The 19,394-nt window shown below is 40.8% G+C and overlaps 1 protein-coding gene across 1 annotated transcript in view; it reads right to left on the reverse strand.

Annotated features, from left to right (window-relative positions):
* Nucleotides 1-4,490: 4,490 nt before the first annotated feature.
* Nucleotides 4,491-19,394, reverse strand: part of MRPL48 (mitochondrial ribosomal protein L48) — a 55,913-nt gene continuing 41,009 nt past the window's right edge. The window contains exons 6-8 of the mRNA XM_036325024.1: nt 8,129-8,231; nt 5,945-6,034; nt 4,491-4,953 (exon numbers count right to left, since the gene is read on the reverse strand). Of these exons, the coding sequence (XP_036180917.1) occupies nt 4,879-4,953; nt 5,945-6,034; nt 8,129-8,231 (268 nt within the window). The 3' untranslated portion in view covers nt 4,491-4,878. The remainder of the gene's footprint in view (nt 4,954-5,944; nt 6,035-8,128; nt 8,232-19,394) is intronic.

Here is a 19,394-nt window from a genome sequence, read left to right on the forward strand (position 1 = left end):
AGAAACAGTGTCTGCTGAGGGGGGCCGGGGGGGGGGGGGGTAAGGGCATGTGCGGGGGTAGGGGAGGCCAGGGGAAGGTCAATGGGGAAAAAAGGAGACATATGTACTACTATTTGTAATACTTTAAACAAGAAAATAAAATTTAATAAAAGAAAGAGCCCTGGCCGGTTTGGCTCAGTGGATAGAGTGTTGGCCTGCGGACTGAAGGGTCCCAGGTTCGATTCCAGTCAAGGGCATGTGCCTTGGTTGCGGGCATATCCCCAGTGGGAGGTGCGCAGGAGGCAGCTCATCAATGTTTCTCTCCCATCGATGTTTCTCTCCCATCGATGTTTCTAACTCTCTATCCCTCTCCCTTCCTCTCTGTAAAAAATCAATAAAATACATTAAAAATATATGAAAGAAAGAAAGAAAGAAAGAAAGTAAAGAAAGAAAGCGGAAGGGAGGGAGGAAGGGAAAGAGAGAGAAAGAGTGTCTGGTACCTAGTAAGTAACCACTAAATGTTAGCTATTATTGTCATTTTTCTTGTGTGCTAGTCACTATCCTGAGTTACAGTATCTCATTTAATCCCTCTTAACACTCCATTAACTCACCTTTACAGAGGAGGAAATACAGGTCAGATTGAGGATCAGTCTCCAAGTGTGTCTTGTTCTAGAGCCTATGCTGTTTTCTGCTCTGCTCTTTCACAAGCATCTGGTGCCTAGTGTGATGCTTAACACAGTAAGTAACCACATTTACTATGTAAACAGTACTGTACTTTTTTTTTAGTGCTTTACAAAAGGAGATTAACCAGTGCAGATGCCCAGTGCTATAGATTGGCATGGTGTTTTTGTGGGGTCTTTTTTTGGTCTCAGTTCTACAGCCCACAGCTATGGAGCTAGAGTTTAAGGTGGTCCATGCATGTCCCTGTACAATCCACACCTACCCCTGCAGAGAGGCTTGGTGTCTTGGGATGAATAGAGACCTCTTAGCTGGCTGTCCCCCTGGGGTAGGCCTAGGACAGACTCATGATTTGGCTCTTCCCTGCAAGGTCCTTGGCTGGGGACTTGGCCTGTGTTCAGTGGAAAGGTGCCCTGTACTGTGTTTTACTAGACGAGTAATAAGGTATTCCTCGCACTTTCACTCCCTCAGGTATAGTTGCCAAACTTTTCTTTCTTCAGAGCCTGATTATTTTGTCTAAATGGTGAGCTGATTCCCTAAACCTGAAATTTCTGAGAATGAAAGTTATTCCATGGGGGTTATAAGAACTAAAAAATGAATCATTTTAGGTTTTCCACGGAGATCAGACATTTGGAGACAAAAACGGCACAAAGAGATCAAAGTACTACATGTAAAAAAAGCATGAGACACATTGGCCACCCCCATCTGCAGTGCCTTTGCAGCAGGTCTAGTTTTAGACCTGCACTTTCCTTCCTTTAAGTACTTTACATTCTACAAACAGTGGGAACCAGGGATCTCAGCATTGCTGTGGTGTCTGAATGGCCAAAATATCCAGATTTCATTTCTTTCTCTGCAACTAAAACTCCCTTTCAGAATCCACAGTGGGCAATTTCCAGCTCTGTTGGGGGAAATAAGGCATCCTCAGCCAGAGGAAAGGGACTAACAAAGCTGAGGAACCTACTGGCCATAACTAGTAAAACTCCCCATTTGACCCCATCCTTCTTAAAAATTACCGATCTACAAAAAAATCCATTTCTAACCATCTCAATGTGTACTGAACCAGGAATTGAATGACCTAGGTCAGTGATGGCGAACCTATGACACGCGTGAACTCATTTTTTTGGTTGATTTTTCTTTGTTAAATGGCATTTAAATATATAAAATAAATATCAAAAATATAAATCTTTGTTTTACTATGGTTGCAAATATCAAAAAATTTCTATATGTGACACGGCACCAGAGTTAAGTTAGAGTTTTTCAAAATGCTGACACGCCGAGCTCAAAAGGTTCGTCATCACTGACCTAGGGCTGTCCCTGGCTGTCACTGGTTAACTGGGTGACCTTGGAAAAGTCAGTTAACTCATCTGTAAAATGAAGACCAAAACAGATTATCCCAAAGGTTATGTATTGATAGAGCCAAAACTAAAACCCAGCTATTCTGATTTCCTAATCCATTGACCTTTCTCTTCCTTCCTGCCTAATACTAGGCATAGTTTAATCCTGACTGAAGTATTCAAAACAGAAGTATGCTGAAGGAGTGAACTATTGATACATGCAACAACACAGATAAAACATTAGGGTAAATTAATGTAGAAAGACACAAAAGGCTACATACTGGGTGATATTTAAATAGTACTAGTTAGACCAAACCAATCTATGGCAATAGAAATGAGATTAATGGTTGCTTCTGGGGGAAAAAAAAAAGGTTTAAAGGAACACACCAGCCACAATATTCTTTATCTTGATAGAAGTATAGTTTTCATGGGTGGCTGCAATTTTAAGACTGATCAAATATACATTTAAAATCTGTGTTTCACTATATATAAGTTATATCTTAATGGGGAAAAAAATCTTTCAAAAAAGCATGCTGAAGAAGTTTAGAAGGGAAGGTAATCTAACATTTACTGATCTCAAACTCCTAAAAGGGAATTATATACATTATCTCAAACTCCTAAAAGGGAATTATCTCCATCTACAGATTAGAAAACTGGTTTAATGAGATGAAAATAACTCAACTGAGGCCTCAAAACTAATAAATTAGAAACTTTGGAATAGCCCAGGTTTGTCTACCTCTTTATATTAGGTTGCCTCAGGGAGGGAGACTTCATCCTAGAGGCAAGAGACATACACCCCATTTGATTTCATTGCCCTTTGATCTTGGGAAAGTCCATTTCCCTCTGGCCTCAGTCTAGAGCAGGGATAGGGAACTTTTATTCTGCCAAGGGCCATTTAGGTATTTAAGACATCATTCTTGGGCCATACAAAATTATCAACTTAGCCTGGCCAGCATGGCTCAGTGATTGAGCATCGACCTATGAACCAGGAGTTCATGGTTCATTTCCCAGTCAGGGCATATGCCCCAGGTTGTGGGCTCAATCCTCAGTGTGGGGCGTGTAGGAGGCAGCCAATCAATGATTCTCTCTCATCACTGATGTTTCTATCTCTCCCTCTCTAAAATCAATAAAAACATATATTTTTTAAAAAGCGGTGGTACATTTACACAGTGAAATACTACTTGGCCATAAAAAGAAAGGAAACCTAACCTTTTGCAACAGCATGATGGACCTGTAGAGTATTATGCTAAGTGAAATAAGCCAGTCAGAGAAAGATAGATATCATGATTTCACTTAAATGTGGAATCTAATGAATAAAATAAACAAAATAGAAACAAACTCATAGATACACTAACAGCTGTCAGAGGGGAAGGGAGTTGGGGGTCTGGGTGAAATAGTTGAAGGGATTAAGAAGAAGAAAAAACATGCAAAAAAACTCATAGACACAACAGTATGGTGATTACCAGAGGGAAAGGGGGGGTGGGAACAGGTAAAGAGGGTAAAGAGGATAAATGATGATGGAGGGAGACTTTTTGGGTGGTGAACATACAGTATAATATACAGATGATGTATTATAGAATCGTACACTTGAAACAATGTCAACCCGATATATTCAATGAATTTTTTTAAATGCTAAGAATGCTCTGAGTTCCCACAGACTTATAGGACTATCTCAGAGAAGCAGTGGGATACAGGAGAGAGGGGTCTGCCACTATTAACTGTGTGACCCTAGGAAGTCACTTCATCTCTCTAAACCTCAGTTTTTCCATCTATAAAACTGAGATACCACCATCAACCTCAAGGATAATCTGTATATAGTACATAGCACTTACGAAAGCTCAACAAATGTGAGATACAGTGGGGCCTTGACTTACGAGTTTAATTTGTTACGAGACCGAGCTCGTTAGGGAGCTCGTTAACTCAAATTACTCTCTTAACTCAATGCAAAAAATCTGCCGAGAGACAGCTGGTATCTCAAAAAACTCGTTAGTCGAGACACTCCTAAGTCAAGGCCCCACTGTATACTCACACTCACACACACAGATACCCATCCACATACACACTCATATACACCCTAAAAAACTGGTATAAGTTTTAGAGCTAATATAGTACCTAGCACAGAGTCTAACTGAATAAATGATTATTTATCTTCTGTAGCTGTTATCTACAGAAGAATGAATGCATTGATACTCAGAATAGAAAAACACTGGGGTCCCGTAGCATCAGCATCACCTTGTAAGAAATGCAAATTCTAGGCCCTCACTCAAATTACTAAATCAGAAAATCTGGAGGTAGAGTCTAGCAATTTGTGTTTTAAAAAGCCCTTCAGGTCATCCTCATGCATACTTAAGTTTTAGTACCAATGACTTAGATCAAGGTTTGATTGTTTTTATAAAGGGCCACATAAATGTTTTAGCTTTATAGTTTGTTACAACTACTCAGCTCTGCCATTGAAGTGTGAAAGCAGCCATAAATGATATATAAATGAATGAGCATGGCTCTGTTTCAATAAACCTTTATTACAAAAACAGGCAATGAGGTTTGGGAACTAGATAGAGGTGGTGCTTGCACAACATTGTGAATGTAATTATTCACTTTAAAATGGTTAGCTTTGTGGTATGTGAATTTCACCTCAATAAATTACTTTAAACAAAACACACCCATCAGCAGCAAATTTTTATTAGATGGAAGATACCTAGGGTTGGCTCAAGGAAAGTGGTGACAATTGGCAAGCACTCCTCCACAGAGGACAGGACGCATTCCTGGCTGTGGGGTTGGATACTTACACCTAAGGGTCAGGGTCACCTGCTTAACTTTGACCACTCAGAACGCTCTTCCTCTGGGCACTCAATATCACCAGTGCTGGCAAGAAAGAGCCTGCAATGAGCTAGTTCAACTTGGCTATCAGTTCTTCCAGTTCTGGCCGAGCTTTGAACCTTCCCTTGAAGTCTTCTTCAGTGTGCTGGGGAGAAGAAAAATAAGTGGGAATTACTGCAGAACTTTCAATTACTCAAATACGCACAGCATCAAAAAAGGATCCACCTACCACCTCTGTAGAGAATGCATCACAATTCAACTAGCTTTATTGAGGATCTATTATGTACCAGACTTGTATTAGGTACCATGGATTCTAAGCTGAATTGGATTTCCTCCCTGCCTTAAATGAACATATGGTTTGGTGACAGAAGACAGATTTATAAAGAACTAATGTCAAAACTCTATACGTATCACAATAAAAGCACTTAAAAAAAGAGAGAATGCCAAAATTCCCCATTAACAATAGGAAATAACAGATGCAGGACTGGATTATTTCAAATCAGCATGACCAGCACATTTTCTCCCTATATACAGATCTATAGTAATAAGCAAAGGTTTAACAAGCATGGACTCAGAACAAGGGAGCTGCATGAAGCAAATGGCATCAGTCTAAGACGACCCGATGTATTTGTGTCATAATACGGATCGTCTTGGCAACAAGACCCAAATATTCAGTATTGAGGCTAAAGTTCCTAAGGTATTCCAAGTTCTCCATGGCAAACTTCATTCTGACTGGTATTCTTCACTGAATATATTCAGTCAGTATAGTTAAGTTTCAAATATCCACGAACTTTTTCTATAAAATACATTTCCCCATTTGTGTTCTGATTACTTATACTGTATGTGACCTTAAATGATGCTCTTTCTGCTATACAACTGCCTAAGGGGGAGAATTTTGAGGTGTGATGGGTTCACGCCTAACATCAGGATGCTGTGATGGATTTCAGCTTGTGGTCCATAAGGCATCATCCCTGAAGAGCCAGAATAATGATCACAGTAGTACCAGCCTGCACACTTTTCCTGATTATTATCTGGGCTAAATTATCCACATTTCTTTATTGTTTCCAAAACCACGTAGTCTAGATATTTTGAGCACAGGTGGGCCACCAGGGAACTCTTCTCAAACTAGCACCTACCTCCTTCACTGACAATTTGACTCCTTCAGGAAGATTGCTTCGGATTATTTCCAAGAAAATCTCTGCAAATGTAGCACTCAAACCACTTATCTGCAAAAGAAAAGATGCTCTAAGAGAGAGGCTGAGTCCTAAACGGTGGTTAGAGTGTCGACCTGTGGACTGAAGGGTCTCGGGTTTGATTCCAGTCAAGGGCACATACTGTGGTGGCAGGTTCGATCCCTGGCAATAGTCAGGGTGCATGTGGGAGGCAACCAGTTGATGTACCTCTCTCTCTCTGTTTCTCCCCCTCCCTTCCATTCTCTCTAAAAAATATCAATGGAGAAAACATCCTCGGGTGAGGATTAACAAAAAGAGAAAAAGAGGTGCCGAAAGCTAGGCGAGTGGGAGACATGGCATGGGCTCAACTGTCAGTTCCAGCAGAGCTAAGCGGCCGCCTTGGGTGAAGGATTATCAGCCAGAGCTGGTTTCAGAGCCCATCTCTACAGGATTTCTCTGCCAGGGTGTCTGCTTGCTGAGAAGGTCATGTCCAATATCTGCTCCTGTAGGCAATGGATGGCATAGCTGGACCAAAGAAATGAACAAATCCAGGATGACTTTGAGTCAATTCAAGTTAACCCATACAGACCAGGACCTGACTGGTGTCAGACCCTGTGCTAAGAATTCAGAGGTGAATCAGAAATGTGGTAGAAGGGGGCTTCAGAAACCCACTAGAGAAGTACCGACCTAAATTAATCAGGGGAGGTCAAAGAAAGCTTCTGGATGGAGTCTCGAAGAAAAACAGGAGTAAACTAGAGAATTCAACAGTAGTGGGAGTTTTCAAGGCAGAGGAAGTAATATTCAGTAAAATGTGGGGGCACAGCACATTACTAGGGAATTAAAATTAGTTCCATGTGTAGCTGGAATAGAGTATAAAGAAAAGCAAGAGAATAATGAAGGCAGTTAGATGCTGACCTAAAGAGTTCAAATTTGATCCTACAGCCTTCAGTGGCAAGTCAGATCTGTCATAAGATATATCTCAAATAATTTATTTCTTATAATATTTAAAGAAACAAAGATTTTAAGTACTTTAATTATTTTAAAAATTAACATAGATTTAAGGTGTTACTGCCTTAACATTCATTACCTTGCTGACATGTTTCTTGAGTGGATAAAAAAGAAGTGATATCCATTGGAATATTATTTGGCAATACTGGTAAAAAGGAAGGAAGTAATAATACATGCTACAACATGGATGAACCTTGAAAACAGTAAGTGAAAGAAATTGGATATAACTCTATTTAAATGAAATATCCAGAAGAGGTAAAACCATAAAGGCAGAAAGTAGATTAGTGGTTGCTAGGAGTCAGGGGAATGGGGAAGAGGAATGACTATTAATGGGTTCAGAGTTTCTTTTGGGGTTGATGAAAATGTTCTAATATTGACTGTGGTGATGGTTGCATAATTCTGAATATATTAAAACCCACTTAATTGTACATTTTAAGTGAGTAAATTGTATTGCATGGGAATAAAAGTCAATAAAGATGTAAAAAAATGGGGGTAATGTTAACTGTGAATTTTTAATAATAGCTCTGGGCACTTTCATGATAGTGTGGTTGTCACCCATCTGTCTCTGCAATAAAATGACAGAGAACCACTGCTAGAGCTAAAGGGAAGCAACTGAGGGGTTTTAAGCAGGAAAATGACATGTGAAAGTAAAGCAAAGTTGATGAATCTAAAAGATTTTTGGGGGTAGAAGCTTTAGAATTTGGTGAATGAATGGATACTAGAGAGCAAAGAAGGATCAAGCATTAGGCTCAATGGTGAAGAAGATTCTAGAGACAGAGGAACAGTTCCTCTACAATTAGTTTATTAGCATTGAGTGCAGGGCACCTGTGGAACATCCCCATGGAGAAGTCCAGTAGACAAATGGATATCAGATTTGAAGCTTAACCTAGAGATCAAGACTGGAGATCTAGGCATTGTCGATATATAATGACGGTTACTAAGGTCAGGCGAATGAATGAGATTGCATAGAGGAAAGGGATTACATAAGGAGAGATGGAGGGATCAAGAACTGAAACCTGCAGAACATCATCATTCAAGGGGCAGGCTAGAGGAAGAGACGGGCTTGGTAGAAGGAGGAAAAATGTACAGAGAAGAACCAGGAGAGGCAAATACATTTCAAGTTTCTCCCAGAATACTTACCTGAACTACTCGCTCATGGGTGGTAAGAATTGCGTCCACAAACATTTTACTGCCCTGCTCCGGTAGCTGCAACACCTCCATGGTTTTGGTGGGCATCGCATAACTGGGGGAAGAAAGAGTCAGCTATGGCGAGGGTTCCCTTAAGCCAGCAGCACCACTCAGTCAGGGTAGTCCCTGAGTACAGCCACTAGCGCATGCAGAGCTCCTGGAATCCAGGGCTGTTATCTGCAGCCGGGGCAAAGTAATCAGATCCTCTTAAGCCTCCTCCAGAAGTCTCTAAACTTCCTGAAGCAACAGATGATGTCGAATACTTTTCTGCATCTCCAATCTTGCCTAATATAACACTGAATAATACCTGGTGCTTAATAAGTAATTGCTGCTATTAGAGAATAGCCAATTCTAAAAGAATCACTAGGTATGCTTTGGAGGATAACTTTGGGTATTTCCCCTCTTCTGGAAAAATGAGGCCTGAAACCCACTTGTTTTAGAGCAGGATTTCTCAACCTTAGCACTATTGACATCTTTGACCAGATAATTCATTGTTGTGGGGGGCTGGCCTACATATCCCTAAGCTCTCCCTACTAGATGCCAGTAGTACCCCCCAAGTGGTAACAATCAAAATTATCTCCAGACATTGTTAAATGTCCCCTAGTTGAGAACCACTGTAGAGTCTGTGCTTGCTATAATCACCTTCAGCAGATCTACATGCTACAGTGGAAAGAGTACTGGACTCGGGGTCAAATGTTGGCCCTGCCACTTATTAGCAATATTTACTAAGGCGAGTCACTCCCCCCTCTGAGAAGAGGATTACAATCTAGTAGGCCTATAGCAATAGATTTTGTGAGGATTAGGTCTGATAGGACTGATGGCTAAACAGAAATATGGTTCATCAAACTAAAGATAAATGGAATAATAACAGTAGAATTTCTGAATTTTCATGCCACAGAAAGCTTCATTAATTAAAAGCAGGGGGGCATGGTCCTCTACAGATGGACTGCTACAAAAGGAAGTTTGGTGTAATGGAAAATTGATTAGAGACATGGCAGTCAGTCCTAGATTTAAATGTTGGCTCTCCTACTTATTACCTATTTGACCTTGGACAAATTAATTCAGCTTTCTGAGTCTCAGATTCTTCAGCTCTAAGATGAGGATAATAATAACTAGTTATAGGGTTGTTGCAATGGTTAAATGATTAAACTAGTTATTATTTGCCTGATTTACTGTGCCTACAAATGCCAGTTCCCTTGCTCTATAAACAGTGAGTAAATGCTAGGTATTGCAAATTCTTCCCGGCAGTCTCCCTAAATAACATCCCCTCCCACGTTTCTGATCTCCTCTTCCAATTCAAATTTGATAGTACCCATATATGAAATAAAATGACACATTCATAGGGTTGTTATGGAAGATCAAGTAAAATAACCATGTAAAAGCTTTCAGGAATGTAAAACATGCTATTTTTCCTTTTTGACATTCTGCAGATAAGACTAAAGGGAGTTGTCCATTCCTGCTACTGAGCATACATTTTATCCTTCAACACTTATTTTACTAAGATTTCATTGATTTGTTTACTTATTCATCCATTCATTTAATAAACACTTACCGAGAGCCTCCTCTGTCCTAGGCACTCTGGTGGGCATTATGTAGCTTGTGCTTAAAAGGAGTTCACTAGGAGTGTTTTGTACAGACAGGTAAGTAGATGAACATCTTCACCACAGTAAGACAGAGACAAGAACAGGGATGTACCAAATATTATAGAGACAAGAGGAAGAGAAGTGGGGATCAGGGAAGGCTTCATAGATGAAGCAGTATCAAGATGTAAAGAATGAACAGAGTTGTTTGCCCCCAAAAGTGCAGCAGTTATCTAAAGGCAAGGAGACATGAGAGGCTCTCAAAGAGAACCAACAGAAAAGCCAGACATAGTTTGATAAGGAACTACTGGGAACTCTGGTCATTAAAGTAGAATAGGCCTTTGAGTAGTAAGAGTATAATTTTCCATTCGTTTCTATACTTTTCAGATTTTCTATAATAAACATTGCTTGAATAATCACGTAGTAAAAACAGAAGGGAAGAAATGAAATAACAATTTCAAGAGTCAACTTATCAAGATAAAATAATGTTACCTTTTGGGAATACTGCCTAAGACAGGGCAGAAGGGAGCCGGCTGGGGTGCTAGGGAACTTAGAATCTGTGGACTCTACTACATATAAGATATACCTCCATTTTAAACAATGTAAGTGGACTTAAACAAAAAAGAAAGAGTAGCCTTTAAGAGAGTGGTACTGGGTGATGCTGTTCCTCTCCAAAGAGCACAGGGGCTAGGATCAGCTTTAGACTTGGAAGCTGCTCCCAGATGAGTCATATTTCCATCTCTCCAGGCAACTGCTCAGCAAGGGAGGACCTGCATGTAAGTTAAGGGACCTGCATGTAAGGCCCCTTCCTCTCCTCTTCTAGGTTAGTTGCAGCTATAGCAAAGCAGACCATTTATAGAACAAAAGCCAGCACACTGCTCCTTTGCCCAATTCCCCCTCAAGGTCAAAGCACTACCCCACACTCCCAGAGGAAAATGGATCATGATGAAATGAAAGTCAAAAGAAAAAATTATTTCATCTCTGAAAAGCTGGGCAGTGAGAATGCGTAACCATACAGAGGTCTAAAAACCTCAATCAATGCAGAGAAGAGAGTTGCTGAAAATAAATATCTCTTTATGCTCTGTGCTATTTGGAGCAAAGAGTCAGGAAGAGGCAAAAAAAAAAAAAAAAGAAAAAAAAAGGCACATCATTCATTTTGCTGTTCTAGGAATCATGCCCATGCCTATTGGAACTCAGTCCAAATCAACGAATATTTATTCATTGCCTACTATGTGTCAGGTATTAGGCAAGGTCTTAGGATTATTAGACAGACAGCTGATGGAGACAGAAACAATCCTTGCCTTAGGGGTCTTAGAGTCTAATAAGGAAGACTAATAAAAGTCAAGTAATTACAAGGATAAGAAATGACTGCTATGAAAGGGAAGTTAAGTAACCTTCACTTCTACTAAAGACATAATATAGAAACTAATTTAAGAGTTTCTTTAAAGAAGTGACATTCAAGATGAAACCTAAGGAAAAAGCAGGAGTTAGGTGAAGGGGAAAGAGTATTATAAGCTCTGGAGAGCATATGCAAAAGTCCTTGGTGGGAAGGGGCAAAAACAAAGCTAGTGAAATTGGAGGGGAAGGGAGAAGGAAGTATGAGTCAAAGCAAGAGAGGCAAGCCCCGACACCCTGGGCACTTGGTATAAAGCCATGTGAGGACCTTTAATTTGATCCTAAAGGAATGGGAAACCATGGAAGGAATTTACGTATGGGAGTAACATGACCTTACTTCCATTCGAGAAGCATCGCAATGAAAGCTGTGTGGAGTACTAGTTAGGAGGAATTGAGAATTTGGAGAGAAAAAAAAAATGGGTTCAAATCCAGATCTTGCCATTTATTAGGTATGCTAGAAGCCCGCTGCATGAAGAGATTTGTGCAATAGGCCTTCCCTTTCCTTGGCTGCCGGCACCGGTTTTCCTCCAGCACCCGGGACCCAGGCCTTCGCTGCTCAGGTCCGGAGCCTTTAGTCTTCACTGCTCTGGCCAGAGCCTTCAGTCTTTGCTCCGCTGCTTCATGCCTATGTATGCAAATTAACCGCCATCTTTGTTGGGTTAATTTGCATACTCTCCTGATTGGCTGGTGAGCGTAGTGGAGGGATGGTCAGTTTACATGTTTGTCTATTATTAAGTAAGATGGCTATAGGCAGGCTTTAATAATTAATTATCCCATCTAATGAAAGAGTAATATGCAAATTGACCATCACTTCAACACACAAGATGGCCGCCCCCATGTGGACACAAGATGGCTAGCAGGGGAGGGCAGTTGTGGGTGATCAGGCCAGCAGGGGAGGGCAATTGGGAGGGACCAGGCCTAAAAGGGAGGGCAGTTGGGGGCAATCAGGCCTGCAGGGGAGGACAGTTCGGGGGGACCCAGGTCTGCAGAGGAGGGCAGTTGGGCCGAACAGGCCTGCAAGGGAGGGCAATTGGGGGGAACCAGGCCTGCAGGGGAGGGCAGTTAGGGGCAACCAGGCCAGCAGGGGAGGGCAGTTAGGGGCAAGTGGCCTGGCAGGGGAGGGCATTAGGGGCGACCGGGCTGGCAAGAGAGGGAAGTTAGGGGTGACCGGGCCAGCAGGAGAGGGAAGTTGGGGGTGACCAGGACTGCAGGGGAGGGCAGTTAGGGGCGACTAGGCTGGCAAGGGAGGGCAGTTAGGGGTGACTGGGCCTGCAGGGGAGGGCAATTGGGGGCGACCAGGCCTTCAGGGGAGGGCAGTTGGGGGCAACCAGGCCTTCAGGGGAGGGCAGTTGGGGGCAATCGGGCTGGCAGGGGAGCAGTGAGGCATTGATCAGGCTGGCAGGGGAGTGGTTAGGGACAATCAAGCAGGCAGGCAGGCAGGCAGGCGAGTGGTTGGGAGCCAGCAATCCTGGATTGTGAGAGGGATGTCCCAGATTAGAGAGGGTGCAGGCTGGGCTGAGGGACACACACCCCCCCCGTGCACAAATTTTGTGCACCGGGCCTCTAGTAATAATAATAATAATAATAATAGCAGCCAAGAGTTGCTGGCAACTGTTGTAAGCACTTTAAATATATCAACTCCCTTAATTTTTACTATAGTCTTTTTAGGTAGGTACTTTAACTCCATTTCATAGATGAGGAAACTAAGACACAAAGAGGTTAAGTAAACTGCCCAGTGTCAGACAATAAGAATATGGTAGCCCTGGCTCATATAGCTCAGTTGGTTGAGTGTTGTCCCATGCACCAAAAGGTAGCTGGTTCGATTTCCAGTCAAGGCACATGACTGGGTTTCAGGCTCAATCCCCAGGAGGGGGCATATAGGAGGCAGCCAATTGATGTTTCTCTCTCTCTTTCTCCCCTCCCTCTCTCTCTCAAATCAATAAAAACATATTGAAAAAAAAAGAAGAAGAATATGTCAGAACACAAGTAAAACCTGGATGGTTTGGCTCCAGAGTTGAGCTTTGATTCACTATGTACAAAGTGCTTGTTTGAATTAAGTAAGAATATATAAAAAAGTACTTATCAGAGTGGCTGGCTGACGGTAGCTCAACAAATGCTACTGCCTTCTTGCCTTTACCCAAATACAGCCAGAGTTTTCCACAGCTGGGTTTTATTCTTTTTATTTTTTTAATCCTCACCTGAGGATATTTTTCCATTGATTTTTAGAGAGAGTGGAAATGAGAAGAAAAGAGAGAAATATTGATGTGAGAGAAACATATCAACTGGTTGCCTCCTGCACGAGCCCTGACCAGGGCCTGGGCTGGGGAGGAGCCTACAACCAAAGTACGTGCCCCTGACCAGGACTGTACCTAGGACCCTTAGGTCCGCAGGCTGACCCTCTATCTACTGAGCCAAAACGCCTACGGCTACAGCTGGGTTTTAAAAACAGCACCTTTTATGTTGGGAAAATTGGACAGATATATGCAAGAAAATGAAACTAGACCACCAACTTACACCATACACAAAAATAAACTCAAAATGGATAAAGGACTTAAATGTACGACAGGAAACCATAAAAATTCTAGAAGAATCCAAAGGCAACAAAATCTCAGACATATGCCGAAGCAATTTCTTCACCGATACAGCTCCTAGGGCACTTGAAACTAAAGAGAAAATGAACAAATGGGACTACATCAAAATAAAAAGCTTCTGCACAGCAAAAGAAACCATCAACAAAACAACGAGAAAACCCACTGTGTGGGAAAACATATTTGCCAATGTCATATCTGATAAGGGCCTAATCTCCAAAATTTATAGGGAACTCATACAACTTAACAAAAGGAAGATAAACAATCCAATCAAAAAATGGGCAAAGGACCTAAATAGACACCTTTCAAAAGAGGACATTCAGAAAGCCAAGAGACATATGAAAACATGTCACTAATCATCTGAGAGATGCAAATCAAAACAACAATGAGGTACCATCTCACACCTGTCAGACTGGCTATCATCAACAAATCAACAAACGACAAGTGCTGGAGAGGATGTGGAGAAAAAGGAACACTTGTGCACTGCTGGTGGGAATGCAGACTGGTGCAGCCACTATGGAAGACATTATGGAGTTTCCTTAAAAAACTGAAAATGGAACTCCCATTTGACCCTGTGATCCCACTTCTAGGAATATATCCCAAGAAACCAGAAACACCAATCAGAAAGGATATATGCACCCCTATGTTCATAGCAGCACAATTCACCATAGCTAAGATCTGGAAACAGCCTAAGTGCCCATCAGTAGATGAATGGATTAGAAAACTGTGGTACATCTACACGATGGAATACTATGCTGCTCTAAAAAGGAAGGAACTCTTACCATTTGCAACGTCATGGATGGAACTGGAGAGCATTATGCTAAGTGAAATAAGCCAGTCAATGAAGGAAAAATACCACATGATCTCACTCATTCATGGATAATAGAGACCATTATAAACTTTTGAACAATAATAGATACAGAGGCAGAGCAGCCTCAAACAGATTGTCAAACTGCAGCGGGAAGGCCGGGGAGGGTTGGGGGGCAGGAGGTAGGGGGGTAAGAGATCAACTAAAGGACCTGTATGCATGCATATAAGCATAACCAATGGACATAAGACACTGGGGGATAGGGGAGGCTAGGGGACTGTCTAGGGCGGGGGGATAAAATGGACACATATGTAATACCCTTTGTAATACTTTAAGCAATAAATAAAAAGATAAATAAAATAAAATAAAATAAAATAAAATAAATAAAAACAGCACCTTTTAAAAAGTCCTGAAAATTTAAAACACTATTCCAGGGAGTTGATTCACTGTAGGTAAGATAACACCGTGTAAATGAAATTTAATGTTTCTTTACTACCACAACTTCTGAGAAGCTACCCCTAATCCCTGCCAGCTGGGGGAAAAAAAAATCTTTTTTTAAAAAAATATATTTTTATTGATTTTTTTACAGAGAGGAAGGGAGAGGGATAGAGAGTTAGAAACATCGATGAGAGAGAAACATCGATCAGCTGCCTCCTGCACAACCCCTACTGGGGATGTGCCCACAACCAAGGTACATGCTCTTGACCGGAATCGAACCTGGGACCCTTCAGTCTGCAGGCCAATGCTCTATCCACTGAGCCAAACCAGTTACGGCGAAAAAAATCTCTTCATTAATTATTATTATTTAGAATGTTGCAATATGTCATTCTCTGCTAAATGCTATCATATACTATTTTATTTAATTTTCAGAACTCAGAGAAATAAGAAAATTATCATCCCATAAAGAAGAGGTAACTGAGGTTCAGAATTTCCCAAGGTCATATTGCCAATAACTGGTACAACTTGAATTTAAATCAGGTAGTTTGATTCCAGAATTGGTACTGTGTTACTCAAAGTGTGGTCCAGAGACAAGCTGCTGGTGAGCAAACTGCATGGTATCAGTCCAGGAAAAGATAAGGAGCATGCAACAGTCACTAAACACACTATTTAACTCAGCCAACCATTTTTTTTTTCAATAGCAAGACTTTTTTGATGAAGGAAGCAAAGCATGAATGCACATTTTGGCATAAGCTTCTAATATCTTCGGGCAGTGCTACTTGGAAAGGTATTGCTGCTGCTTCCTGAACTGGCACTGTACTTTAACTTTCACTTACCATGCTCCACATTATGTTAAAATTATTTCTGTGTGCTTGTGTGCACACACACATGTACATATAATCCCTGAAATCAGGAACATTCACCTTAGTATCATCCAGTTAAAATGCCTAGTACAGTGCTTACCACATGAGCAAGAAAGGGCTCAATCAATAGATTTTAATCAATTAATTGAAAGCACTGTCATTAAACTTTAGGAAATGTATACCATACAGCTGGATTGTATAGTCATATTGAAGAACCTGTCATTCTTTCAACAATGGCTTAATGTTCCCCATGTGGCAGGCAGGCCCTGGTCTAGGTGCTGAAGAAATAAAGAACACAGTCCCCATCTAATCAGTGGGGAGAGGAGCTGACAGATGAATAGACGATTACAGCCCAAAGCACTAAGTGACATGATAGAGGTGCGTGTCAAGTGCTGAAAGAACAACTGACTCTCTGGGGCATCAGAAATAGATAAAGCATATCTTTAGGCCTAACACAATTGAAGTACTATCTGCTGTGAGAGATAAAATCACACCTTATTATACAGTCTTCCAAATAGCACATTTAGCGCAATTATACTCTAAGTTATAAAGGTTCAAAAGTTCATATTTGGCTTAATGACTTAAAATAAGACCCTATAGCCCGGCTGGTGTGGCTCAGTTGGTTGAGCATCATCCCATGCACCATGAGGTTGCTGGTTCAATTCCCAGTCAGGCACATGCCCTGGTTGTGGGCTCGATCTCCAGTAGGGGGCATGAAGAAGGCAGCTGATCGATGTTTTTCTCTGATCGATGTTTCTATCTCTCTCTGAAATCAATAAAAACATATTTTTAAAAAAAGATCCTATAGAATTAAAAATACTGGAGTCAGGCAGAACTAGGTTAAATCCAGGCAATTTACTAGTTCTGTGACTTTTGGCTATTCTGAGACTTGGTTTCTTCATCTGTACAAGGAGAATCCTATCAAATAATAGACAAACATGGTAATTAACCGTACCTTCGCTACCATCACCATTGGCTGATCAGTGTGATATGCAAATTAACCGCCAACAAAGATGGCGGCTAATTTGCATACTGCAGACAGGGCGGGACACCAGGAGCCGCCATCCAGGCCCCCATGTGTGACCCCAGGAGCTACCGGAAAGCCAGGCCGCAGGCAAGGCGGCCCCCCGGGACCCAGGAGTCCGTCGGCGAGGTCTGCAGGCGAAGCAGTGATCAAGCTATGAGGGGGAGGGTTGGGGGTGGGGGCAGAAGGAGCTACAGGAGCAGCTCTGGCTGGAGACTGAAGACTCCAGCCAGAGTGAGGAGCAAAGACTGAAGGCTCCAGCCGCAGCAAAAACTGTGTCCAGAGCAAAGATGGAAGGCGGTGACCAGAGTGAAGGTCTGGGTCCCAGGAGCCAGAGGAAAACTGGTGCTAGCAGCCAGGGGAAAGAAGGCCTATTGCACGAATCTTCGTGCAACGGGCCTCTAGTATATTAATATCTGTTAGTGAGAAAGAGTATAATTTTTGCCATACCCATATATTGTGCCATGTACTACCTTGTCACAATGGCAAACCACCCCAAGTATTATTTATTAAATATTTTTCTTTAAGTCAACACACTTAAAATTAATTTGAAAAAGAAACTTGAGATGTGGAACAACTGGAACTCATGTTGCTGATGAGGAAAAAAATGGTACAGCCAATTTGGCAAACAGTTTGGCAGTTTCTTATAAATTTAAACATAAATTACACTTAACCATTTGACCCCACAATCATACTCCTAGAGAAATGAAAACTTAAGTTCTCACAAAAACCTGTACATGTTTATGGTGGCTTTATTCACAATTGCCCCAAACTGAAAACAACACAAATGTTCTTCAGCTGGTGAATGGATAAACATACATGTATTCAATGAAATGCTTATCAGCAACAAAAAGGAACAAACAATTTGACATGGCAATAACATGCATAAATCTCAAATACATTATCTTAAGTGAAGAAATAAAGAGCACAGTCCCCAACTAGTCAGTGGGGAGGGGAGCTGACACATGAATAGGCAATTACAGCCCAAAGCACTAAGTGACATGATAGAGGTATGTGATTCACAAAGAAAAATACTGTATGATTTCATTAATATTACATTCTGGAAAAGGCAAAAACTATAGGGACAGAAAATAGATCTGTATTTGCCAGGGGCTGGGGGTCTGGGGAGGGAACTTCTTGGGATGATGAAAATGTTCTGTATCTTGGTTATGATGGTATTTACTCTCTACTGTGTGTATTTGTCAAAACTCAGAAATTGATCACTAAAAGGGTGAATTTTTATTGAATGTAAATTATATATCAATAAACCTGACTTTATGTTCCTACTACAAATGGAAAACCAGTATCAGCTGTCATAAGTAGAAAGTAAGTTAAAAATAAATACAATGAAAACAAAATAATGTTATAAAATTCTAGCTAAATTCTATTGGTAGCCAAAAACGCGAACCAGAGGTTGCCTCTCTGTTATGAAGATTAGGAAGTGTTAGAGTGGTGTTAAGAACATACCAGAACCACACAAAGATTTTATCCTTGACATATTAAGTTGAATGAGAATTTAAAAGGGCATCCCACATTTTCTGAGACACTGAGGTAAGTTATGTAAAGTGCCTGGCCTGGAGCAAACAGTGAGTAAATGTTAGTTCTCCTCTCCTACAGTTTTCCAACAAATCCAAAGAGTAAATGAAAAGCAGAGCAAGCAAAGAATACCTAAATAAATGGGGACATATACCATCTTAATGAATCAAAGGAATTAAAATAGATAAAATGTCAATTCTCCTCAAATTTATCTACAGATTCAACACAATCCTAACAAAATTCCATCAGGCTCTTTTCTGTAGAAATCAACAAACTAGTTCTAAAATGTTTATGAAAAACCTAGAATAGCCAGAATAATTTTGAAAAATAAGAACAAAGTTTTAGTTCAGTAATCAAGCTACCGTAATCAAGAAAGATATTGTGGTATTGGCGTAAGCATAGATATATACATCAGTATAATAGAGAATAGAAATAGATCTAAACATACATGGTTAATTGACTTTCAGAAGGTGTTAAGAAAAATCAATGGAGAAAGAAAATCTATTTAACAAATGGTATTTGAACAATTGGATATGTATATTAAAAAAAACAAAAACTTTGACCCATATCTCACACCATATACAAAAATAACTCCAAATGGATCACAGACCTAAAAGTAAAACTTAAAACTATAGAACTTCTATCAGAAAACATAGGAGAATATCTTTGTGATGTTGGATTAGGCAAAGATTTCTTAGATCTGATACCGAAAGCATGAACAATAAGAGAAAAAAACTGGTAAGTTGAACTTCATCAAACTTAAACTCCTGCTCTCTAAAAGACTCAGATAAAAAGGTAACAAGATAAGCCATAGACTGGGAGAAAATATTTGCAGAACACATACTGAAAAAGAACTGGTATCCAAAAACAGATTGTAAAAACTTTAATAATTCAGTAATAAAAAACAACCCGGCCGAAACCGGTTTGGCTCAGTGGATAGAGCGTCGGCCTGCGGACTGAAGAGTCCCGGGTTTGATTCCGGCCAA

Source organism: Myotis myotis, unplaced genomic scaffold, assembly GCF_014108235.1.
Source record: "Myotis myotis isolate mMyoMyo1 unplaced genomic scaffold, mMyoMyo1.p scaffold_m19_p_10, whole genome shotgun sequence".
Taxonomy (NCBI): Eukaryota; Metazoa; Chordata; class Mammalia; order Chiroptera; family Vespertilionidae; genus Myotis; species Myotis myotis.